Below are 26,763 nucleotides of genomic sequence, written 5' to 3' on the forward strand. Positions count from 1 at the left end.
AATTGCCAGGCATGCAAATTAAAACCCAAATCCACATTCATGGGCCACACATTCACTCAATAATATCAAAAGCTTACTTCAATTTTGAAAGATATAGGAGAAAAAAAATAGCATCAGACTGCCCCCAAAGTCACAATGCTACAAGCAAGAACTGGGGGACTGGATGAAAGAAGGTGAAGGGATTAGCCAAAAAATATATTTATACATAGACACAGGCAACAGTGGGAACAGCCAGAGGGAAGTGGGGGTGGAGGTGGGCAAAAGGTGATGGGTGCATGATGCAGTGAGCAGATCATGTTTTATTGAGTTGTACACTTGAAACCTGTATGGTTTTGTAAACCAATGTCACACCAATAAATTCAATTGGAAAGAAAAATAAAAGCCCATGAAAAATGAATAGTATAGCTACAGCACTCTTAAAATAAATCTTCCCATTCTCAGAACATATCAACTATTAATTTGGCCAAAGTAATCTAATTATGACAAATTTTGAGTTACCTTAGAGATTTGCTTAAAATTTATTTACTTAATAGAAAAACAATTCATCAAATTGACACTGATAAAATATAATAAATAGTAAATTAACAAATGAATAGGGTTTTCTGGTTAGTGGTAGTTTTGTTACTGTTTTGGCTAAATTATTATACAGCCCTGCAAAGGCTAAAACAATTGGACAAGTTTATAGGCTTTGAGAAAATTTTTTATTAAAAGAGTGATAATTAATAAGAGTATTCAAACCATGAAAACAGAACACTCCTATAAAAAAAAAAAAAGATTAACTGTGCTCAGTGATAGGGCTTTTAAAAACACAGATAAACTGTGACTGTAATTCACTAATGTCTTCTATTCCATGGAGTGTGAACTCACCAGTCTGCTGAATCACTGATTGCAGCCTTAGCCCAGGGGCCAGGGTCTGTTGTCATGAAGCCCACATCATCATGAGAGCTGGAAGATGACTGGTCAGAGAGATGTGGAGGAAGCACTGGTACCCTGTCATCTTCTATAATGACAGTATCATCTTGGGGCATATTCACTGTGGGGGACAGCTGGTATTTACCTGTCCAGTAAAAAAAAAAAAAGAAAGAAATTGTAGACTCATGTTAAGTGTTAATGTGCATTAATACTTTGCTACATCAGAAAAAAAAAAAAAAAACAACCCTAAATTTCCAAACATCTGTTCAACCTGATAGAACAAAATTTAATTAAGGCAATTTATTTTTCATAGATGAATGTCAAATGGAGACCTCAAGTTTATTCCTTCCTCTACCACCAGAGCTATGTAGCTCTGGTCAGAGTACTCAATTTCTCTGGTTTTAAGTTTCATAAAGCCAGAGATGATCTCCAGAATGTCTTCTAATGTGAAAATGCTACATAGTTTCTACATTATGAAAGTCCTTTGAAATTTTTTACCAGGAAATTTAGAGGGAAGCCCTGCAGACTTACATCAACCATTCACCCATTCATTCATGTAGTAGGTATGTAAGAAAGACTTAATTTCTGCCCCTAAATTGTTCAAACCCTAGAGAAGGAGATAGACATTTAAAAGTTGAGAACTGATTGGTGCTATGAGTGACGTGCCAGAAGTCCTGTGCCATTCTCTAGTGCTGTTACTGCCTGGGTAAGTAGAGACAGAGGATGCTCAGAATCTTAACAAAAGTTAACATCAGAGTTGGGTTTTGAATGATTAATAAGGTCTTTTTCATCGGCAGGATCATCATTCAATGCATGAAGCAGAAATGCCCATGGTACATTCAAGTGATGCTTCAAAGATGAGCACATGCAGAATCAAGGCGTTGGGGGAAGATGGCACAATTGATCTTGAAAACTAAAGGTTTATCTGAGCCCTAGCCGATTTGGCCCAGATAGAGCATAGACCTGAGGACCAAAGGATACCGGGTTCGATTTTGGACAAGGGCAAATACCTTGGTTGCAGGCTCCTCCCCAGCATGGGCCATGGTCGGGGCTCATGCAGGAGGCAACCATTCGATGTGTTTCTCTCACATAGATCTTTCTCTCTGTCTTTCCCTCTCCCTTCCACTCTCCTTAAAAATCAATGGGAAAATATCCTCAGGTAAGAATTTAAAAAAAAAAAAAAAAGAATCTGACTGCCCAGGGATTTTCAGCCCACGGCAGGGGAGACTATAGTTTTGATTTATTCAGTTAGGATATAGTGTTCTTGGTAAGGAAAGACCCAAAACTGTCTACAATGATCAGTCTTTTTCAGGAAAATCTGCTCAGGTTCACACATCAGCATGACAGGTATTTACATTTCTTAGGATAAAATTATGATTCCAGGCTCTAAATCCTTAAAGATAAAGCTAGGGTCCAAATGATGCCATTTTCCTCCCCAAAATGCCTACTTTTCTTCTGGCTAACTACCAAAACCTTGTGCCATAATTATGAGAAAGAACTGTGAACCAAGCTTTGATACACATGAATACTTTGTGGGAGGCCATGCGCACAGAAATCTGTAGCATGGATGATATGGACCCACTGGCCTGGCTTTTCCAACAAAGCAAGGAAAATAGACAATTTCCCTATCACCTTACAAGAGAATGAGAAAACTCTCATTTTAACTCCAATGTCCAAATCTGTTAAATCAGCTATACTAGTTCTTATTACCATTAAAATTGATTAGCCACCATTTTACAGAGAGTACACTTTTCCTGAATTATAAAGCATTGCTTAAAATAGCACAAGAGCAATGTGTAGAAATTCTATTAACATTTTAACATTGATCTTACGATTTAAATTTTAAAGTAAATGATAATTTTTGTTTTAATCGTATTATGGAAATTTTGGGATGACAAATATATGATCTTTAAGGATTTCTAAAATATAAATGATACTGGACATTTCAACAAAGGTGCAAAAATTAAATCACATATACATCTTTTCAGAATAACCCACAAAAGCAACCTTGCTAGAAATTTCAGATGCATTCATTATTTAGCATAAAGTACCCTATTATAGAAATACTACATGTTCACTAAAAGTTCTACTCGGCATTTTATTAAGAAAAACACTCTACTTTGATTTGAAATGCATTCATTTTGACAAACTATAAAAACTAGCAACCTCTTATGAATACTCATAATAAAAATGTAAATCATATTTAGTACTTAATTGTTTGCCTTTCCTGAATTCAAGTCACTCATTTATTCCCACTAGAGTTTTAGGATATTAGCAGAAAGACAGAAATCTGTTCACTAAAATATCATTCATAAATAAGGTCAGACAGTCTAGCACTATTCCCCAAAGAAATATTTCCTTCTCAAGACATACTCCCCCCCCCCCCTCAAAGTGTACAGAATGGCAAAACCAGAATTTTCCCTGACAGCTTGCCATTGACAAGGCATGTGTCAAAGCATTAAACGCCAAAACCCCACACAGGCAAAATACATTGGAAGGAAATATTATGGTGTAATTACAGTACACTCATTTTTAACACAACTGAAACTCCTGGGTTTACACAATATATTCTGAGAGACAGCCTAATAAGCAATATGGAACACTGAATGGTTCTTCAGATGACAATCCTTTTTCATAAGACATTTTTAGTAGCAATATTGTACCTTAGTGATCCAAAAAATACGCATAAATGAATGGCAAGAAATTTCCCTAATAGTGAGATAAGAATTTGGCTATTTTGTCTCACCCATGATTCTGGAGGCTAATATCTTTAAAAAATTGAGAATTCATATTTCCATCAATATTTTACTTTTTAACATGCTTGCTAGGAATATAGTTTTAGACTCTGACTCCAGAAGTATATTGGGGGCAATGGATGACTAAATTATCTAACTCCACATTGTACCAAACTCCACCTAGTCAATACCTCTTAATTACGCTTGCTGTACTTGGCACACCATAAATGTGAAACCTTTGAAGGATGACTTGAGAAGCCTTTGATCTATTTTTTGATGGATTAATATTCCCTTGTCCTCAACTAGTTAACTAACAACTACAAATTAAAATGTCAACCAGTCAATATCCTTAAGAGGAGGAAAACAATGAGATGCAGGATGATTGTTTACTAAACATTTATTCATTGGCACATGTACATAGAAGGCAATGCCATACATGATATTAAAAACAGATGAAATGAGGAAATTTTTCCAGTGATTGACTCACAATAAAATATTAATGTTCCATTTTTCTATATTGAATTTCTAACAAGATGAAATAATATTAACATAATTATTTTTTTAAACTCACCAGAAATGTGTGAAAATAAGATTAAATTCTAAAATGGATACAACAGACTTCGGTTTTACTTTAGATAGAAAAATTCTTCAGATTAAGACATTGTAAAAATTTAAGGTTCAATGCTCCCAAATGTCAGCTTGTAACTTTATGAAATGAATATACTGGTTAAATTAGCTATGCCTAGTACTGTTATTATTAATTAGTTAGGCTGGCCTAACAATTTGTAAAATATTTTTAAGGCTTTTAAAATAAAGAAATCCTATGCAGGCTCACTGCAGATTTCTTTGTGATGAAAGTTCAGGATGACTCTTTTAAAATGCACAATAGTGGAAAGTCAGCCAATACGAATGACGTTTGGAGACATCTTGCCTTTGGTGGCAAATATGGCTGACCCCATCAAAAGCTAAGGAGATGGAACAGGTTTGAGTAATGTGGGACTCATGACTCACAAAAATATACATCGTCATTTTGGTTCAGAAGCACAGAAACTTTGCAGCTTGTCACTAAATTTCTTTGGTCTACAATTCCTTGAACAGAACATAAGGATGTTGAACTACATGATTTCTAACATTGTTTTAAAAGATTAACTTCTTTGATTTTTAAATCACAGTGGTTGCCAAAATGGAATAGATTTTAGAGACTGTCTAATGCTTTTTGCTTAAAGATGTGAGTACTTATAAATTGATGGGAATAAAGAATGAATGTCACAAATTGTGTGATCTCAGTATTCCCCAGAAAATAAATAAAAACAAAATAAAAATCACAATGGTATCTTGGGATTTCATTCCTTTATTTGTTAATTGGGAAAGTGTGGCTGATGACATCTGACATCCTTCCATTTCTAACAATTCTACCTTTTTAAATCTATTTTTTAGTAGCTTCTTTCCTAGGATATGTTCCCATAGATATGAGTCAGAAAGTCTCAAAGCTCATTCTGGTCTAGAGTCAGGCCTACGTGAGAAATATTTTATGTGAAAATTAACCCTGTTTGCATAAAATAAATCATTTCTTAATGTAGTCAGCTGGAATTTCAATACCAAGTTCTAACTGAATCATAATTGATCATGAAGTAAACACCATCACCTCCACTGGTGTCTAACAGGAGTTAATCTAAAAGCATAGGAGACAAGCATTTACTAAGCAAGATCTGAGGAATTTCCATGTACCTAGATACTATGCAAATCAATAAATTCTATTGGAGATGAACAGAAATTGGTGGAGATGAATAGAAATTCAGTGCTCTAATATTTTATATTTGGTATTCTGTTTTGATGTTTTGTTGTAAGGTAACATCTTTTGCAAGATTTCTAATTTTAAGGGGAACTGACTTAAAGTGTATTTGTGTTTTAGGGTCAATAATATTGAAATAGGGGCTGACAAAGACTGAGGAATTCTCAGATTTTCAAAACTAAAAATGAATCACATTAAGTACATGTATTTCTCAGGGTAAAACTATATGGGATCCCTAGATTCCAGTACAACATGTAAAAATATGGTCTTAAGAAAATATCTAATCATTCAACATCAATTGGCCTATCATGCAACGTAAAGAATCTGTCACCCCCAGCCTAAAGGGCATGCACAGTATGTCACAAAGCACAGAGCTGGGAGGGAAGTTACTACCTTGGAGGAAGCATATAGAGTTTTAAAAGTCCATTACATCTCTAGCAGAGGGAAGGAAAAACAACGCCAATGACAAAGCAAAAGTAAGCAAACTAATGAATCCATAGCTAACAAAATCAGGGCAACAGACTATAATGAAAATGAAGGAATCCTCAACCCAAATATACAGCATTTCAAAAGGTTACTAGGTGAATTTTGTTTGGTTTTTGGTTTGTATTCTAGTTTAGTTTTTCGCCTTCCTCTGAAGCATCAGGGATTGGAGGCAGGACGCCGGTTACAGGAACTGGTGGACCAATGGTCTGATTCAGTATGGCAAGTCCTATGTTCCTATAATAGAGGGGAAATTACAGCGTATCACTTTGTATGCACACAGATCCAGGCACACATGCACTCTCTCTCTCAAGGGGTCTGAACTTTTATCAATAAAAAGTATTTAGCAAAGATAAAGTCTTATACCAAATCCAAGAAAGTATGGAAAATCCAACAGCAGTGATAAATTAATGTGATAATTACATGAGATACCTGTCACCTAAAAGGTGCACAATATCTTTACCATCTTCCTCTGCTTTCACTTATGCCAACCATGGGAAAGGAAGAATGGTGACAAAATAAAACTACAGTTAGCATGTCTAAATTCTATTTGTAACAAAATAAATGAGAATTTAGCAATTTTTCTTAACTAGAAAGCTAGAGGAATTAGAGAAAGAACAACAGAAAATTCTAGCAGTCATGTTTATGTATTTTTCCTATCATGCAGCAGAAAGTTCTTTGAAGGCACAGATTGTTTATATTCATCTTTGTATCTATAACAAAAGTGTATATACAATGTCTTGCCAATAAACATCCACTGATGAAGTAAATCCTTCTTCTAATGAAGCTTCATGATGGAAAATTTAAATGTACTAAATCTATACTTATTGTACTCAAAATAGAGTAAAATTTAGGGTTTTACTTTATATTAGCAAAATATACCAGCAATAAAAGTGTTTTATGTCAGTTGCTATTTTAATCAAAACAGCTTGCTGCATTTTAAATTTGAAAACTCCCAAGGTAATACCAAGATGAGCAACTCAGTACATCCAACCAGTCCTGTGGCAAAATAAGTCTTTATTAACTGGGTCTGTTAGTAGAAGCTATACTGCTACAGAGCAAGTGCACAAAACCTCATTACCCACTGTGGGCCTTGCATACAGCTCGGTGTTAAATCTAAACAATGGATGCAAAAACCTTGTTTCAGAATATTAAAATGAAGGCTTTGAAAAAGTAGAGATGCAAGAAAAAAAATGGTACTCTCCAATGAAGTGTAAACCAAATAAATGTGAATATCTTATATACACATACGTATTTTTCCTCTCACTCTGAACAGCGCTACTGCGAAGCCTCCTTGCCATAAATCACTAAATTTTGACCTTTTTAAAAACATGGCTTCATTTATTATCTCAAACAAGCTAAAAACACCTTGATCACTGGGAAACATTTCCATGGTATCCCTTTATTCTTCTTCCCACATCACAGGATCTAAAAGTCACGTTAAAAAAGCAATGTATTGATTTACTCTCTTCACATGAACACTTCCTGAGTGATTATAATGAACCTGCCCTTTTCCTCTTGAAAACATGGCCCTCTTTTACATTAATATTACATTAATAACCTCTGTGTGAACCAGTTAAAGCATAAAAATAAGATGTGATAAACAGCTTTACCTGACTCACCCATTATCCTACTGAGTGCAGAATTTCTTGTGGGGGATTCATCGAGCCTCTCAATCCCACTGTAGAGGGAATGGGAAATTCTTCGTTCTCTATCATCCAACACAGTTTCAATGGGCAGCTCAGGTGCTGAGGGGCTCCCAGGTGACCTCAGCTGTAGAGAAAGGGGACAGAGGAGAGTCAGGACTAGAGGCCTGTTAGTAGCATGGGGATATTATAACAACTTGCCCAAGGCTTGCATCCAATGGGGTACCAAAAAACTATAACTTTTCACCATATACCGTAATAATTTGTGATGGCAGCTCTGCCTAAGGACCAACTTTCTGGGCCACTTTACACTGTGCCTCCTATTAAGTTCTGACAGATTTCAACCACTAGAGGAAAAATATGTATATTAAAAGCTTTTTAAAAAGAACTTATCTTGTTGCTTAAGTTTTTCAGTTTGACCGTTAGTATCTATTTGAAGTCAATTTGTAAAGATTTAATTCAAGGTTTTTCATAAGATGTTGCTTTGCACAAGGCATGCAATATCAGAATGGAAGCTGGAAATTAAACTATACTTTTACACTTACAGTCTGTGTGTATGCTGGTAGAATTACTACTCATGCTATAAGACTTAAAGACCACTTGTCAGCTCATGTGTCTTGAACAATACACTGAGCCTGAATTTCTTCTGCTAGACATTAGGAATAATCATCCTATTCTCTGATTGTAATCTTAAGCATGAGACAGTGAATAACTGAGAAAAGCACTTTAATAGTATACAAATAATATTCTAACGAAATAGGCAAAGATGTGTATTTCACAAACATATACAATGTCCTAAATAAGGAAAACATGAGTCAATTTCTATCACTATGAATAAAATTACATGTGGCATTCTTTAAAACAGCAGTGCCTTGTAAGTCATATTCCCCATAAAGATAATATGAATAAAAAACCTATGTTAGTAAGGCCTTGAAACAAATCTGCTTCAATGAGGAACAAAGCACACTTAACTACACTCCTCCCAATGTGGGCTCTGAGGTTCACCCAGGGACCAATATCTTAGGATGTTTGGGTGCTGGCTGCAGCCAGAGGCAGAGAGTGCTTGGGAGGCAGGGCAGCCCAGCACAACACAGCAAAGCTGGAAGGAGACTGCATTTTCCAAACAGATGAAATCCGACTGTGGCAGTTCTGTTGCCTGAACAAATTATGGTTTCTATAAGAAGATATCATCTGTTTAATATAAATGAGATATTTAATGAAGTTCCGAATTGTAGACTTATCTCTCCCAGTCGGATAAGCAGTGGGGAGATTTAATGCATTGAAGGGTCAATGCAATTACAATTGAGGCACGTCAAACTGCAGGAGAAAAATAAACTCACAGCGCCAGTGAATTAGACTCAATAAGGTTTAAATTGTGAAATGAGCATTTGTTTTATTAGGGTTTTTTTTTTAAGTTGCAGATTACAACTGACAGCGTTTCTGAAAAGTAAATGAAACATTCAAGGTCTCTGATGTATAAGAATAAAAGAATATTTTCTGAAAGAATAATAAGGCTAAACTCCAAGGTACTTTGGGGACATAAAAACAAAAGCAAACGAAACAAATACTGGACAGCTTTAAGAACAAGTACATTTGAATTTTTAAAATGAGCACATACCTTAAAAAGACTTGCTATACAATAGATGCTCTACACATAAGACCCACTTGCTATGCAACAATTTATTTCATCATAAGACATCCTCAAGTTTGCTTAACCAGTATGTTTAATTAAACTATATAACTGCAGTTTTTTAGACGATAAAATCTTTATAAAGCTCTTATGAGAAAGTCCTAAATATACCAAGAGGCTACTTTAGAATTTTACAAAGTCAAATACAAATTAGATTTAAAAAAACTGTCCATGCGGGCTTTTTGAGAAAAACAGTAAGATGCCTGCTCAGATAGAACTTCCAACTTGACCACTTTCCTAGGAAAGAGTAGACACCTCCCCTGCCTCACTAACCATATCTAATTTGCATCTCAAAAGACAGATTTAAATGGAGAAATCAATGAACTACTATATCAATATTTAACAGAAGATACAATGCCTTTTTATTTAAAAAAAATACAAAAAACACAAAACAAAACCTGATTTAAAATCTTTTGATGATTTGTGTGAGCGTACTGGAAAACAAGCTTAAGAACAAGAAGTGTGGCACTCAGCTCTCAGGGGAGGAGGCAGAGCCAGGTGGCCCTGGGAGAGCAGTCCAGGCCTTTCTATAATTCAGGCTGCTCCCAGGCCCTTTCAGACTCCTTATATTAAAACATTATCAAAATTAAGCTTAATTAGAAAAAAAGAGAAATGAACTGCAATTTTCACTTTTTCCTTTGTTGTTTAAAGTGCAAAAATGTTACTCAAGCCAGCTTCATTCAGTACAGAGCTCTATCCCTACAAATGGGAAAGCTCGACAACTGCTGAAAACAAATAAGCTCCAGGTTGAAGCAAGATTAACATAACGTGTAGCAGTGTAAAGTGATGCTGTCTTTTCCTAAAGTATTGTGGAAATGTGTATCACGGTTCAAAAAATACCTTATACGTTTGACCAGGCCAGTTATTTCACTTTGTTTTCACTATCCTTACGAAATAATAAGCAAAGTGAATAATAAAGATTCAAGGGAATCAATATTTCTCAGAACTTTATTTACAAAGGTATAAAAACGGAATGATCTCAAAATCTAAAAATAATATAAATAATATGCTCCTTAAAAAGATATTCAAATGATCATATTTTGCTTTTATAATCAGAAAATAACATGATATTTAATAACAAAAAGCTAGATATTGTCCAATAAATATGCTTTTCTTTTTTTTGGTGCCCTTGACCAGAATCGAACCTAGGACCCTTCAGTCCACAAGCCAATGCTCTATCCACTGAGCCAAACCAGTCAGGGCAAATATTCTTTTCATTATATACTTGCCCTTCTCTTCTTATTAGGAAAAGTTAAAATCTTGGTTTCTTATATAAAACTAATACAATTTCTGTGGGGTTTAGTAAAATTTCATGTTGTTTAAAGTATGCATTAGCAGGTTGAATGTCTTTCACATTTAAAAAATGTATCCCACTATCTTGACTATAAACACTGAAAAGCTGGTATAGATATGGCCCTCACCCCTTTCCACAAATTTAGAAGTGGGTCCTACTTAGTACTTGGAATGATCTCATTATTCGATATTTCAGTCATCATGGACTTGACCTGTATCCCCAATGTCTGGCACAGAGCACACACTGATTGAATAATGAGATGAATAAAGTTAATTCGAAGTCAATGACTCAGAGATTCCTAAAAATGGTTAATAGAGATCTTACATACACTAGGCCACAAAGAAGTAGGCCTTTAAATTTGATGGAGTTCTTTTAATTTGAAATTAAAAGAAACTGACATAGATTTCAATTATACATTGAGAAAATACATCCAAAGAATACGTGAACAGAAAAAGAATAGACAGGGTTTATCTTTGGAGGACAGTGGCAGGACATTTAGGATCCAGATTTAGGTTCTGCTTTCATGCAGGACCAAACGTAATTTCCTTTCAATCCACATGTGGACAACAGCAAGGATCAGAGAGGTGAAGGAATCTCCCCAAGTTATTCTACCGGTATGTGGAAGACCCAGAGTGTAACTGACTCTGTGTGATAATATAGTCTGTGGTTGATGTGGCACAGTGGGTTGAGTGTTGTCCCATATACCAAGAGGACATCAGCTTGATTCCTGGTTGGGGCACATTCCCAAGTTGCAGACTCAATCTCCAGGAGGAGTATGCAGGGGATGTTTCTCTCTTCTCTCTTTTCTCTCTCTCTCTCTCTCTCTCTCTCTCTCTCTCTCTCTCTCTCTCTCTCTCTCTCCCGTCACCCTCTCCCTCTATAATCAATAAAAACATAAATAAAGTCTGTGCTTTCATTGTACACTACATCCCAATACAATCAGAATACAAATTGCCTGAACAACACATTCATAGTCAATTAGACCCACTTACATGCATAAGAGGAAGGAACACTAAATTACTTCATCAGTACTTTGGCCTTACAGCTATTAAATAAATAGTTTGACCTCTCCAGATTTATTCCTTAATACATAAAATGAAGAGAATCATAAATGATGTCTTACACCACTTTACATTTTAATATACACTGAGTGGCCAGATTATTATGACAACCTGACCTTTGTAGGCAAATTAGCTATAATTTCACGCTGAAGTTACTAGAGGGCCAGACCATTATAAATAGGGAAGCAGGTTGTTTACCACAACAGTAGAAGTGATTTTTTTCTGAAGATCTGGGTAAACAATGCGATTTAACAGCCTTTGAACGTGATATATATATATAAAATATATACACTAATAAAAGACAAACATGTAAATTGACTGTACCTTCGCTATGCCTTAAGCCACACCCACCAGACAATCAGAGCGACTATATGCAAATTAACCCAAACAAGATGGCAGCCAACAGCCACGGAGCTGGAGCCAGCAGGAGGCTTGGTTGCTCCAGTGATGGAGGAAGCCAAACCTCCCATGGCCAGCTGTAGCCTCTGCAAAAGGCTACAAAGTCTCAACTATAGAAAGTAAATAAATCCCAGAATAAAGAAAAAAAGAAAAAAAGGAGAGGCTGGGAGCTTCCCTCGCCGGGGGGCTTGGCCAGCCTGAAAATGGCCCTCAGCCCCTCACCCAGACTGGCCAGGCACCCCAGTGTGGACCCCCCACCCTAAAGGGGGTGTGGCCAGCCTAAAAACAGCCATCAGCCCCTCACCCAGGCTGGCCAAACCTCCATGGGGTGAGGGTCCCCATTTGGGGGTGGGGGCTTGACCAGCCTGCAAACAGCCATCAGCCCCTCACCCAGGTTGGCCAGGCACCACAGTGGGGACCCACAGAGGGGGGTGTGACCAGCTGTAAACAGCCATAAGCCCCTCACCCAGGCTGGCCAGGCACCCCAGCGGGAACCCCAACCTGATCTGGGACACCCTTCAGGGCAAACCAGTCTGCCCCCACCCATGCACCAGGCCTCTATCCTATATAATAAAAGAGTAATATGCAAATTGATCCTAACTGCAGAACGACTGGGAATGACTGGTCACTATGACACACACTGACCACCAGGGGGCAGACGTTCAATGCAGGAGCTTCCCCCTGGTTGTCAGTGCACTCCCACAGGGGGAGCTCTGCTCAGCCACAAGCCAGGCTGACGGCTGCCAGCACAGCAGTGATGACGGGAGCCTCTCCTGCCTCCTTAGCAGCACTAAGGATGTCTGACTGCAGCTTAGGTCTGCTCCCTGCTGGCAAGTGGACATCCCCCAAGGGCTGCCAGGCTGCCAGAAGGATGTCTGACTGCCAGCTTGGGCCCGATCCCTCAGGGAGCGGGCTTAAGCCAGCAGGTGAACATCTTCCAAGGGGTCCCAGACTGCAAGAGGGCACAGGCCAGGCTGAAGGAACCCCCTGAGTGCACAAATTTTTGTGCACCGGGCCTCTAGTACTTTCAAATTCTAAGAGGATTAAACCTAGAGAGAGAATTCATTTTAAAACAGTGCTTGACACAACTAAATCCTTCAGTATGGGGTCTAAGACAAAAGTTCACCTACTCATATTCTTTATTGGTACTAAGACAAGACTTTTTATAAAATCATGTCTTGCTCGGCTGGTGTGACTCGGTGATTGAGCGTCAACGCATTAACCAAGAGGTAGCCGTTTCGATTCCCAGTCATGGCTCGAAGCCCAGTTGGGGGAGCTTGCAGGAGGCAGCCTATCAATGATTCGCTTTCCTCATAATGTTTTTATCTCTCTCAAATCAATAAAAATATATATTTTTAAAAAGAGATCATGTCGCCAAAACCAGTTTGGCTCAGTGGATAGAGCGTCAGCCTGCGGACTGAAAGGTCCCAGGTTTGATTCCGGTCAAGGGCATATACCTTGGTTGCGGGCATATCCCCAGTAGGAGATGTGCAGGAGGCAGCTGATCGATGTTTCTCTCTCATCGATGTTTCTGACTATCTATCTATCTCCCTTCCTCTCTGTAAAAAATCAATAAAATATATTTTTTTAAAAAAAGAGATCACGTCTAACAAAGATATAATGAAATGACTAAAAGCTATGTTAACAATAACTTCTACAAATATTAATTTCATTAGAGCATTAAAAAGCATAATTGTGGAGAGGGACAAAATAGTGGTGGAATAAAGGATGTGTTCCAAGCCTTATCCCGGAGCAGAAAGAATGAGCAACTAAATTGAATAACATTCACCCCAAATTGGCAAAGTAGACACAGCTGGTGAGACAATTCACAGACGGGAAAGGAAAAGGACGCCTGGAGAACAGTAAAATCAAGGATATGGGCTGGAGAGAACTGCGAGACCTCGGAGCTCAGACGGTCAGACAGAAACCGCACGGCATCAAGGCCATGTCCCAAGCGTCTGACTATAGAAAGGAGGTCCACAGGACTGCTGGCAGCAGGGGATTCTAGATCTGGGTCCAAAGCCACGAAAGACTGAGCCTAGAGGGGGCTGCCCACGCCACTCTGTGCCAGTGGGAGAAGGGCTTGGAGCTCTTTCCCCTCTTTTTGATCTTTGCTTTTGTTCACTGAACCTAGTTCATAGGACCTTTCAAATACAGACACTCACCCGTGGCTGAGGTGCAGGTGGAGGTGCAGACTTGTGGAGTCTGGGGAGACCCGGGGAAAGGAGAGGGTCAGGAAGAGGTGGCTGCAAGTCTGGCGCTGAGTCATATCTGACATACTGGACCTAGGCAGCCATTTTCTCCTGAGGAGATAGCCCCTCCCTGCTGTCTCCAGGCAACCAATACAGCCTCACCCAGACTACACCGAGTGGCACAAAGGATACAAAAAAATCTGAATAGTTCCTGAGAGCCTACAGGGACTGGCCTAAAGAGAGGCCTTCAGTCCCAGCAAGAGGAAACTGAGAAGTGGCAGACAGTACAGAAGAGTGGGATCTTAAACCAGCCCTCATTTTTATTTTTATTTTATTTTATTATTATTTTGTTTATCTCTTTTTTTATTTTCCTTTTTTTTGTTTGTTTCTTTATTTTCTATTTCTTTTCACATTATTTTTGTCATCATTCTATTTTTTTGTTTTACCCTGCTTTTTAACATTTTTTAAAAAAATTTTAATTTCTTTTTTCCCTCTCTTTCTCTTTATTCTTATCCACTCATCCTCTTCCTACTCCCACTATACTGAACTGAGGTCCTCCCCATATTCATCAAATTCCTTAAACTTACTTTCTGTATATAAGATTCTGCCACCATCCTCTTTACTGGGTATTTGGTATTTGTATGTTTTGGTTTATTTGTTTGTTCTCTGGTGTTTTTCCCCATATATATATATATATGGGCTTTTTTTCCTTTTTCTTCATTTCCTTTTCTCTCATACCATTTTTTCTTTCTGCTATATCATTTGTGCTCTCTTTTCTCTCCCCTATTTCTCTTTTCTCTGGTGGTCGTTTACATTGAGGCTATCGGTGTCGTAAGTACATTCGTGTTTTGTTCCCTTTTGTGATGTGTCTTGTCGAAGTGAATTTTATCCTGTTTGGCCAATGTGGTAGAGAGTGAGCCACATAACCAGTCACCTGGAGAGGAGACTACATCCATGAACGGGTCAATAACACTCTAGACCAGTGATGGTGAACCTTTTGAGCTCGGCATGTCAGCATTTTGAAAAACCCTAACTTAACTCTGGTGCCGTGTCACATATAGAAATTTTTTGATATTTGCAACCATAGTAAAACAAAGATTTATATTTTTGATATTTATTTTATATATTTAAATGCCATTTAACAAAGAAAAATCAACCAAAAAAATGAGTTCGCATGTCACCTCTGACACGCATATCATAGGTTCACCATCACTGCTTTAGACCCAACTACAGAGGCAGGAAGAGGGCAGCAGTGAGGGAGAGAGCATGAGTAAGTGAAAGAGCAAAAGAGGAGTGTATGTACGTGTCACAGTTAGATCCCACAGGACCTTTGGGGGCAGGCTGACTGGGCTCGCCTAACCAGGCAACCTCTGCTTCCACTGCAAACCATCCCGGAGCAGCCAAGTCTTCCACAGAGGCCACACCTTTTTGAAGGGGAGAGCTTCTGTGACTGGGATCCCAGCCTCATCATCACTCAGGGTGCCCTCAGATGACATTCAGGACTCTACAGCCACCTCCACCAGGTACCTGCTACCTCAGCTTTGGTCTCACGGTCACTGAGACTCCAGTGACCATGGGTGCGGGCCCCTGTTACTTCATAAGTGTGCTCCCCTCTGGACAGCCCAACACTTTATCCCAGGGCACCGCGACCGTGCTAGCAGCAGCCATGTGAGCAGCCCGCCCCGGTCTGAGGAGCAGCAGCCTCACACGACCTGCCCCTGTGCAAGGAGCAGAAGCCCCACGAGCAGCCCGCCCCAGTCTGATGAGAGGCAGCCTCACGTGGCCTGCCCATGTCTGAGGAGCAGCAGCCTGCAAGCAGCCCACCCCAGCTGAGGAGTGGCAGTCCTGCACAGCCCACCCCCATCCAAGCAGCAGTAGTCTTGCAAGCAGCCCAACCCTGTCCAAGGGGCAGCAACTAAACAAGCAGCCTGGCCCCGCAGGCCAGAGGAGCCAACACTGCTGCGAGCAGTGCCCACAAGAGGAGCTGCCACCAACTGAGGAGCAGCCGCTGCCGCTACGGCCCAAGGAACAGCTGCCACACGAGGAGCAGCCCCTGCATGACTCGACACCTAGATCCTACAGTGAGAGCAAAAATGGGGACACAAAGAAACACCCAAAGGAAAGAAAAGTAGGAATCGCCAGAAAAGCCGCTAAGTGAAATGGAGGCATGCAATATGTCAGAAAAAGAATTCAGAATAAGGGTCATACAGTTCATAAACCAGATGGACGAAAAAATCACCGACTTATGTAAGAATCAAGAAGAAATAGAGTGGCCCTAACTGGTTTGGCTCCGTGGATACAGTGTCAGCCTGCGGACTGAAGGGTCCCGGGTTCGATTCCAGTCAAGGGCATGTACCTTGGTTGCAGGCACATCCCCAGTACGGGGTGTGCAGGAAGGAGCTGATTGATGTTTCTCTCTCATCGATGTTTCTAACTCTGTCCCTCTCCCGTCCTCTCTGAATAAATCAATAAAAATATATTTTAAAAAAAGAAATGAAGAGTGATATAGCTGCAATTAAAAAACACCATGGAAAATTTCAACAGTAGACTAGGAGAAGCAGAGGATCAAATTATCGAATTAGAAGACAAGAAAGCAAAAGAAACGCAAACTGAACTGCAATTGAAGAAAAAAATTAAAAGCCAAGAGGGGAGCCTAAGGGAGTGTTTGGGCCAACATGAAAAGAAGCAATATATGACTAATAGGGATGCCAGAATGACAGGAAGAGGCACAAGGGTTAGAAAACCTATTTGAAGAAATAATGTCAGAAAACTTCCCTGATATGGGGAAGTAAAAAAAAAATCACACAAGAACAGAGAGTCCCAAACAAGATGAACCCGAAAAAACCTACACCAAGACACATCATAATTATGATGGGAAATGTTCAAGACAAAGAGAGAATCTTAAAGGCTGCAAGAGAGAGACAGAAAGTTACGTACAATGGATCTACCATTAGATTATGAAATGATTTCTCAACAGAAACACATCAGGCCAGAAAGGAATGGAAGGAAATTTACAAAGTGATGCAAAGCAAGGAAGTGAATCCAAAAATACTCTATCCACCAAGGCTATAATTCAAAATTGAAGGGAAAATAAGGAGCTTCGCTGACAAAAAAAGGCTAAGGGAGTTTATAACTACCAAGCCAGCAATGCAAGAAATGCTAAAGGGACTGGTGTAAAAAGAAAAAAGAAAAAAGGAAGAAGGAACACAGACACAAAAAATAAAAATGGCTATAAAAAGTACCTATCAATAATAACTTTAAATGTAAACGGACTAAATGCTCCAATCAAAAGACATCGAGTGGCTGAATGGATAAAAATACATGACCCATATATATATTGTCTACAAGAGACCCACCTCAGAACAAGGGACTCACACAGACTGAAAGTGAAGGGATGGAAAAATATCTTTCAGGCAAATGAAAATAAAAATAAAAAAAAGCTGGGGTAGTAATACTTATATCTGACAAAACAGACCTCAAAGTGAAGGCCATAACAACAGATAAGGAAGGACACTTCATAATACTAAAAGTATCAATACAAGAGGATATAACCCTGATAAACAGATATGCACCCAATGCAGGAGCACCCAAATACATAAAAAAAAACCTCCTGGAAGATATCAAGGGAGAGATTGACAACAATACAATCATACTAGGGGACCTGAATACACCACTTACATCACTGGATGAATCCTCTAGACAAAAAATCAGCAGAGATACAGCAATTCTAAATGACTCACTAGATCAAATGGACTTAATTGATATCTTGAGAACATTTCACCCCAAAGCCATGGAATATACATTCTTCTCAAGTGCACATGGGACATTTTAAAAAATAGACCACATATTGGGTCACAAGCAAAGTCTCCCCAAGTTCAAGAAGATTGAAATCATATCAAGCATTTTCTCAGACCACAATGGCATAATATTAGAAATAAACTACAATAAAAACAATCCAGCCGAAACCGGTTTGGCTCAGCGGATAGAGCGTCGGCCTGCGGACTGAAAGGTCCCAGGTTCGATTCCGGTCAAGGGCATGTACCTGGGTTGCGGGCACATCCCCAGTAGGAGATGTGCAGGAGGCAGCTGATCGATGTTTCTCTCTCATCGATGTTTCTAACTCTCTATCTCTCTCCCTTCCTCTCTGTAAAAAATCAATAAAATATATTTAAAAAAAAAAAAAAAACAATCCAAAAAATTCAAACACTTGGAAGCAGAAAAGCATGCTATTAAACCATGATTGCGTTACCAAAGAGATCAAAGAAGAACTGAAAAACATCCTGGAAATGACAGACAATGAAAACACAACAACCCAAAATCTATGGATACAATGAAAGCAGTCCTGAGAAGGAAGTTTATAGCTCTACATGCTTACCTCAAAATACAAGAAAAAATGTTAATAAATCATCAAACTCTACAACGTAAAGAATTAGAAAGAGAGCAACAAGAAAAGCCCAGAGTAACCAGAAGGAAGAAAAAATAAAGATCAATGGAAAAATAAATGACATAGAGACCAAAAAAAAAAAAAATACAAAAGATCAATGAAACCAAGAACTGGTTCTTTGAAAGGATAAACAAGATTGATGAACCTCTAGCCAGGTTCACCAAGAAGCAAAGAGAGAGGACCTAAATAAACAAAATCAGAAATGAAAGAGGTGAAATAACAACAGACCCCACAGAAATGCAAAGGATTGTAAAAAAAAAAAAAAAATACTATGAATAACTCTATTCCAACAAATTAGACAACCTCAATGAAATGGACATATTCCTAAAAAATACAACTTTCTAAAACTCAATCAGGAAGAATCTAAAATCTCAACAGGCCGATAACTATGGAAAAAAATTGAAGCAGTCATCAAAAAGCTTCCAGCAAACAAAAGCCCGGGGCCAGATAGCTTCAAAGGGGAGTTTAACCAAACATTCAAAGAAGAACTAAAACCTATCCTCCTCAAACTAGTCCAAAAAAATTCAAGATGAAGGAACACTTCCAAGCTCATTCTATGAAGCCAGCATTACCCTAATACCAAAACCAGATAAAGACAACAAAATAAAAGAGAATTACAGGATAATGTCCCTTGTAAACATAGATGCCAAAATCTTCAACAAAATTCTGGCAAATCGTATCCAGCATTACATCAGTAAGATCATATACCATTACCAAGTAGGATTTATCCCGGGGATACAAGGATGGTACAATATCCGCAAATCAATAAATGTGATACATCACATAAACAAATTGAGAGATAAAAATCACAGTCATATCAATTGATGCAGAAAAAGCTTTTGACAAAATTCAACACCCTTTCTTGATAAAAACTCTCAGCAGGGTAGGAATAGAAGGATCATACCTCAACATAATAAACGCCATATATGACAAGCCCACAGCCAACATCATAATCAATGGGCAAAAACTAAAATCATTTCCCCTGAGAACAGGAACAAGACAGGGATGCCCCCTCTCACCACTCCTGTTCAACATAGTACTGGAAGTACTAGCCATTGCGATCAGACAAGAAGAAGAAATAAAAGGCATCCAAACTGGAAAAGAAGACGTACAACTGTTACTACTCGCAGATGACATGATACTGTACATAGAAAACCCTAAAGACTCCATAAAAAAAGTATTAGACTTAATAAATGAATTCGGCAATGTAGCAGGATACAAAATTAACGCCAACATCTCTGGCATTTTTATTACACCAATAGTGAACCTACATAGAGATTAAAAAAAACAATCCCATTTACCATCGCACAAAAAAATTAAGATATCTAGGAATAAATTTAACTAGGGAGGTAAAAGACCTGTGCTCAGAAAACTACAGGACACTGAAAAAGATATAGGAAGACATAAACATCTGGAAGAACAAACCGTGTTAATGGATTGGTAGAATCAACGTCATTAAAATGTCCATAATACCCAAAGCAATCTATAGATTCAATGCACTCCCCATTAAAATACCAATGGCATATTTCACAGAGCTAGAATGAACTCTCTAAAAATTCATCTGGAATATAAAAAAAGACCCCAAATAGCTGCAGCAATCCTGAGAAAGAAGAACGAAGTAGAAGGGATCTCAATACCAGATATCAAGATGTATTACAAAGCCACTGTTCTCAAAACTGCCTGACACTGGCATAATAACAGACATATAAACCAATGGAATAGAGTACCCAGAAATTGACCCAAACCACTATCCTCAATTAATAGTTAACAAAGGAGGCAAGAACATACAATGGATTCAAGACAGTCTCTTCAATAAATGGTGTTGGGAAAATTGGACAGATTCATGCAAAAACATGAAACTCGACCACCAACTTACACCACACACAAAAATAAACTCAAAATGGACAAAGGACTTAAATATAAGACAGGAAACCATTAAAATATTAGAGAAATCCACAGGCAGCAAAATCTCAGTTTCATATGCCAAAGCAATATCTTCACCGATACAGCTCCTAGGGAAATGGAAACTAAAGAGAAAATAAACAAATGGGACTACATCAAAACAAAAAGCTTCTGTACAGCAAAAACACACACAAAAATACCATCAACAAAACAACAAGAAAGCCCACTGCATGGGAGAACGTATTTGCCAATGTTATCACAGATAAGGTTTAATCTCCAACAGCAGGTGGTCATCCCCTAAGAGGTCCCAGACTGCGAGAGGGCACAGGCTGGGCTGAGGAACCCCTCCGAGTACACAAATTTTTGTGCACTGGGCCTCTAGTTGTAAATAATGCTGCAAAAAACATATGGTTTCTTACAATAAATACCCAGAAGTATAATTGGTGGGTCCTTCTTTATCTTTTGTTAGAGCCTTTAACATCTACTTTGTGTGATATGAGTACTGATACCCCACCATTTTTTGTTCTGTTTTTGTTTTCATGAAATATCTCTTTCATTCATTGTGTGTGTATCTTTGGTCTAAAGTAGGTCTTTTATAGGCAGCATATAAATTAATCTTGTTTTCTTATTCATTCAGCCACCTTATGTCTTTTAGTTGAAGCATTTATTCCATTTACATTTAAATAGCAAATACATATGTAATCATTGCCATTTTATTATTCATATTTGTTTATCTTCTTCTACTTAAAGTAGACCATTTAACATTTCTTGTAATGCTTGTTGGGTGATCATGAGCCCCTTTAGCTTTTTCTTGTCTGGAAAGATCTTTATCATCTGTCTTTCAATTCTAAATGACAGCTTTGCTAGGTAGAATAATCTTGGTTGTAGGTCCTTGCTTTTTATCACTTTGAATCTTTCATGCCCATTCCTTCTGGCTTGCAAAGTTTCTGTTCAGAAATCAGCTGGTAAGTCTTATGGAAGCTACCCTGAAGGTAACTAACTGCTTTTCTCCTGCTGCTTTTAAGATTCTCTGCCTTTAACCCTTGACATTTTAATTATGATGTGTCTTGGTGTAGGCTTCTTTTGTTTATCTTGTTTGGAACTCTCTGGACTTCCTGCACTTGTATGTCTATATCCTTCCAAAAGTTAGGGAATATAACAGTCATTAATTCTTCAAATAGGTTTTCAATTCCTTGCTCTCTCTCTTCTACTTCTGGTTCTCTATGATGTGAATATTGGTATGCTTGATGGTGTCCCAGGTGTGCCTTAAACTATCCTCATTTTTTGGATTATTTTTGCTGCCCTGTTTGGGAATATTCTGCTGCTACCTATCTTCCAAATCTGCTTCATCTATATACTATTGATTTTCATTAATATATTCTTCATTTCAGTAATTATATTCTTCATTTCTGGTTTTTTTATGTTTTCTATCTCTACTTTTATGATATCATTGAGCAACCTGATAAACAGTGTTTTGAACTTTGCATCTGGAAAATTGATCATCTCCATTTTGTTTAGTTCTTTTTCTGGAGTTTTGTTCTGTTCTTTCATTAGGGACATATTTGTCTCCTCATTCTAGCTGCCTCCTTCTGCTTGTTTCTATGTACTAGGTAGATCTGCTATGTCTCCCAGACTTCGTAGAGTAGTGGCCTTATGTAGTAGTTGTCCTTTTGGAACTAGTGGTGCAATCTCCCTGGTTACTCACCTAAGCTGTGAGGTCCAGATGTGTCCCTGGTATTTGTTGTATGTGTCCTCCTGCTGTAGTTGAGCCTTGATTGTTGCTGGCATATCAATGGAAAGGATTGACCCTTGGGCTGACTGGTTGAAAGGACTGGCCATGACAGTATAACAGTGGAGGAGCTGTTATAAAGGGGCCAACTCTATGAAGCAGGATTTGTTTTATTGGGGCTCAATGCCTGCTGAATCTACACTTTGGGTGCGTCATTTTTTGAGATGGTTGAGTGGTACTCTGATGTGGTCTGAAACTGGCCACCTGGTGTGCTAGTTCTGGGGCATCATGGGAGGGGCTCTGATGCAGGCCAAAGTCAGATGCCTGTCCTCTGCCTGGGGCCATTCAGCATGAGATATAAAGCAATCTGCAGGTGTCAGCTTCTTGTGCTGGACTTTAAGGTTCCCCAAAGAGGCCAAGTTGCAAACCAAGTCTGGCTGCCCCTCATGCAGGGGTTGGGGTAACTTAACAAGAAGTACAGGGCACGCTGAGGACAGATGCTGATGCATGGGGTTTGTGAGCCTTTGTGAGATTTTAGGAAAATCCTCATCAAGAGCTAAGATAGGTTGCTTGTGTGGAAAAGCCACCAAAAAGGGCCTACAAGTTGGGTGGGGCAGGGTCTCAAGGAATCACCAAGGTAGGTCAAATGTTATTAACCAGGTTATGGAGATTCAGATGTAGCACCCACCTGTGGGCTCTGTGGGGAGAGGGCTCAGCAAAGGAATAATGGCCTTTGCCAGCACTTCTGTCTGGGAAAAAGCTACCCCTCCAACCCAAAGCCATACAATTCAGTTTCTCCTTGCATGTCCCTGGTGACTTTCAAGCTGCCACCCCAGCGAGGTATCTCAGAGAGAGTGAGACCAAGTAAATGAAAGTGTAGGCTTTTCAGAGAAATACCTGGGACTCTGGAAACGCTCTGTCTCACTCAGCCAAAATCGTTGCTGGTTTTTGCAGCCAGAAGTTATTGGGACTTCTCTTTCCAACACTGGAACCCTGGGCTGGGGGTCCTGGTATAGAGCTGGAATCCCTTGCTCTTCAAGGAGAACCTCTGCAGCCAAGATATTTCTCCAGATTTTTAACCACCACAAGAGGTGTATGACTAGCCCATTAGGAGTCTGTCTCTCCTACCAGTCTTCACACAGCTTCTTCTTTAAAACCTCAGTTATAGGACTTTTATTCAGCTAGACTGCAGGTGGTTTTCAATGATACTGTTCTGTAGTTGAGTTGGAATTTTGATGTGGTCATGGCAGGAGGCAAGCAAAGTGTTTTCCTACTCGCCATCTTGACTGGAAGCCTGCTTTTTGTATTCTTTTCAATGAAAAAGAATGCCAGGGCTTAAGAAATTGTTCTTTAAAAAAATTAATCTATCCTTGATGTGCACAAAATAAGGGGAAGCCATTTCTTTCCCTCTCTCTCTCTCTCTTTTTTTTAAGAAACGATGATTGCTTAGAAAATGTTTGATGATATATTTAAGTAAGAGCACTAGATCTGAGGAGCAAAGAAAATCCAAATCTCTGTCACGATATTAATTTTATTACCTGCCTGATGGTTTTCTTAGATCTTCACTCTCTAGCAGTAACTAAGTCATCTTTTTCTTCTAAAATTGCCAGATTCTCTAGGATTGTCTCCTTTATCATTTCGTACAATGAAACGTGTCAGTCCTGGATTGGACACTAGTGACAGAAATACGAACCTGGCCTATGGATGAGGGCCCAGCCATCTCTGAATTTATAGTTCCAGCAAAGGAAAACCAAGAAGAAAATGATGACAGTCCTGAGTGAAGGTAAGTATCCAGAACTAGGGAAATACTTTTGAGAGAGAAAACTGAAATTTACAGGTTATCTTTGCCAGGATAAGAAGCAGGACAAATTCATGGCGAAAACCTGGAGGTAAGATAGAACACAGAACATTTGAGAAAATGCAAGTAGTGTAGAAGAGCTAGAGAAGAGATTGCACAGGGATAGGCTGGAAGGGGTACAGGTTTTACATGCCCTAATAGACATTGGGGAGTAGATTGGCACCAGTCCTAAAGGGTACAGAAAGCTCCTGAAGGGTCCTCAGCCGGGAGTGACATGGCCACTTTGTTTCTGTAGAAAAATCTGCCTGCCAGCAGTGTAAAGAATGGAGTGAGAGAGAACTCCTGACTGCAGGGAAACCCTTCAGGAGCAGCAGCAGTGAGCTCAGGGAAATAGTGGGCACAAATGTGGGCAGTGTCAGAGGAGGGAGAAAAAAATGGATTGAGAAGAGATAGTAAAGGTTTTTGAGAGATAAAGAGTATCCCAAATCTCTAGCTTCAACAACTGAAGGAATGGTGGTGTCATTTATGGGGACGTGGTGACTAGGATGAAGTACCTCAAGGAGGAATTGGTTTTGGAGGAAAAAGCATAAAGTTTGGAGCACCCTGGAATTAGGTGCCTGAGAGACATACCAGTGAATACCTCCATGGTCAGTTGGAACAAGACTAGTTCTGAGCTAGAACAGAGTTATGGAGCACTTATCTAGGTGGTACCTAAAGACCAGGAAGTGGAGATCACCCAGGGAGAATGTGCACAGGAAGAAGAAACAGCCCAGGAAGAGCCTTGAGGAACACTAACAATAAAAGGACAGGCAGAAAGAGGAAAGAGAGAAGAGCTGGAGTAAAGTAGGAGAAGAATAGAGAGAGAGCAGGTAACAAATGATTCAAGAATGAGGTGGTATTAAAGATTCCTGCAATGTCAAGCAAAACAGATTGAGAAATACCTTCCAAAGAAAACCTCCAGTGTGCTGTAGAGGGATAAATACTTGTGAAACACAGGGTAAGTTAATACCTAATATAGAGATGTGACAAATAGTTTATTTTAAAAAATACTAAAATAATATATGTACAGCACTTCCCACATATAAGGGCAAGGAAAGTTGTGACAAAGAAGATTTTCTTTTGCAAATTCTCATCTTCTCTAGCATGAAAGTAAGTATACAAACTCTTGATATAAGGAAGTGTTTATAAAATACAGTTTTATAATATTTCAAAGACTGGACTATATAGCTTTCTAACAGATCCAGAAGGAGAGAACTCAAGCACTTTGTTTAGCTTGAGGTTCATTCATGACAATACACCCTATGTTTATATCAATATTTACTGTAATATAATGTACACATACCCTCCCATTAATTGCAAGGGATGTTTTTCCAAAGGTAATATAATTACAAGAGCAGCAAAATTATGTCTTAAGCCTTATGGGAAGCTGAATGGGGCCCTTCTGTCTTTGCATAATGTTTTAGTTTAACCCTGTCGGTATAAAAGGCTTCTCCAGGACACTGACCTTAGTGTTTTTAAGTTTCCCTATAACACTCAACGTTTTTCTCTGATGGAGAACTTTACAAGGGGTTACTAATTTTAGTATCTTTTAAAGAGTCTAATAGCATAACAATTGTACAGTATAAGTTCTATGAGAGAAGGGTCACATCTATTTTATTTGCCTCCATATCCCCAGGATCTAACACGCTTTCTTAAAACAGTGGATATTCAATAAACATTTGTTTAACAATTACAGTGTGTCCTCAAAAATGTAAATATACTTTGAGTAATTATTAATTCCAATGGGTTAAATTTGAAAAGAAAGAAACATCAATTGAGTTATCAGCTGTTAATACATTTTTGGGACAGCCTACATGTACTGTTTGAGGAATGTGCACTTATAGTTTCAGGAAAAAAAAAACCTAATAAAGATCAATGTATCTGGTAAACTTACTGTTGAGAATTTTTCATGTAGCACTTTAAAGGGCTTCCATTAAAAAGACCAGTTAATTATTTGACAACCAAATAATTCAAGAAAACTAGTCCAGTAGCCTAGTATGAGGGATTAGCATTTATAGCTATGTAATAAAAGTGAATGTTTCTACATCACACTGCTTTCCACTACGAGATTTTTAGTTACAGTTACATTATTCTCTTATTGGTATGAAAATTAATTTAATTACTATTAACTCATTCTCCATTTAGAAATTAAAAACAACACAAAAGCAAGTCAATGGTCAATAACCTTTCAAAACGTGGTTGCCTCTACACTGACTACCCACTGAGCTCAAGAGTACATTTTTTTTTCAAAATATGATTGTATTATAGAATCAGATGAGTGATCATCACAACCTAGAAAGCTTGCTTTAGCTACTTTTTTAAACACGGACTTTAAAATTAAGAAAAACACAAGCTATTTTGATAGCATTGTCAATTTGCGTGATTTGTTAGTAATTTTTCCTTACTTTATTTAAAAATGTGGGAATTTTAGCATCAATAAAAATAAACCACATTTTCAGTAAGTTCTGTTCTTCATAAACTTATCCGGTCCCAACTATTGATGGCACATAATTTAGAATAGATCTATGAAATTTATTTAAGGTTCCAATATTAGTTTTTTATTACATATATATAATTTAGTTTTACCTTTAATTTTCAAATGCCCTGCTAAAAAAGAACATATGTTTTTATTTATTTGGGAAGACAT

General features: G+C 38.4%; 1 protein-coding gene across 7 annotated transcripts in view; it reads right to left on the bottom strand.

Moving 5' to 3' along the window:
- The window catches only part of PARD3 (par-3 family cell polarity regulator), an 823,338-nt gene that overhangs the window by 289,006 nt on the left and 507,569 nt on the right, over positions 1-26,763 (bottom strand). For 4 of the 7 annotated variants that reach the window (XM_081109711.1, XM_081109709.1, XM_081109710.1 and 1 more), the window contains exons 15-16: positions 7,545-7,695; positions 868-1,057 (exon numbers count right to left, since the gene is read on the bottom strand). In XM_081109711.1, coding sequence (XP_080965837.1) covers positions 868-1,057; positions 7,545-7,695 — 341 coding nt within the window. Of the gene's footprint in view, positions 1-867; positions 1,058-7,535; positions 7,696-26,763 lie in introns of all 7 variants that reach the window. The other 3 variants (XM_081109707.1, XM_081109712.1, XM_081109706.1) reach the window with 1 other exon arrangement.

This window comes from Myotis nattereri (assembly GCF_964212035.1).
Source record: "Myotis nattereri genome assembly, chromosome: 1".
NCBI classification, from domain to species: Eukaryota; Metazoa; Chordata; class Mammalia; order Chiroptera; family Vespertilionidae; genus Myotis; species Myotis nattereri.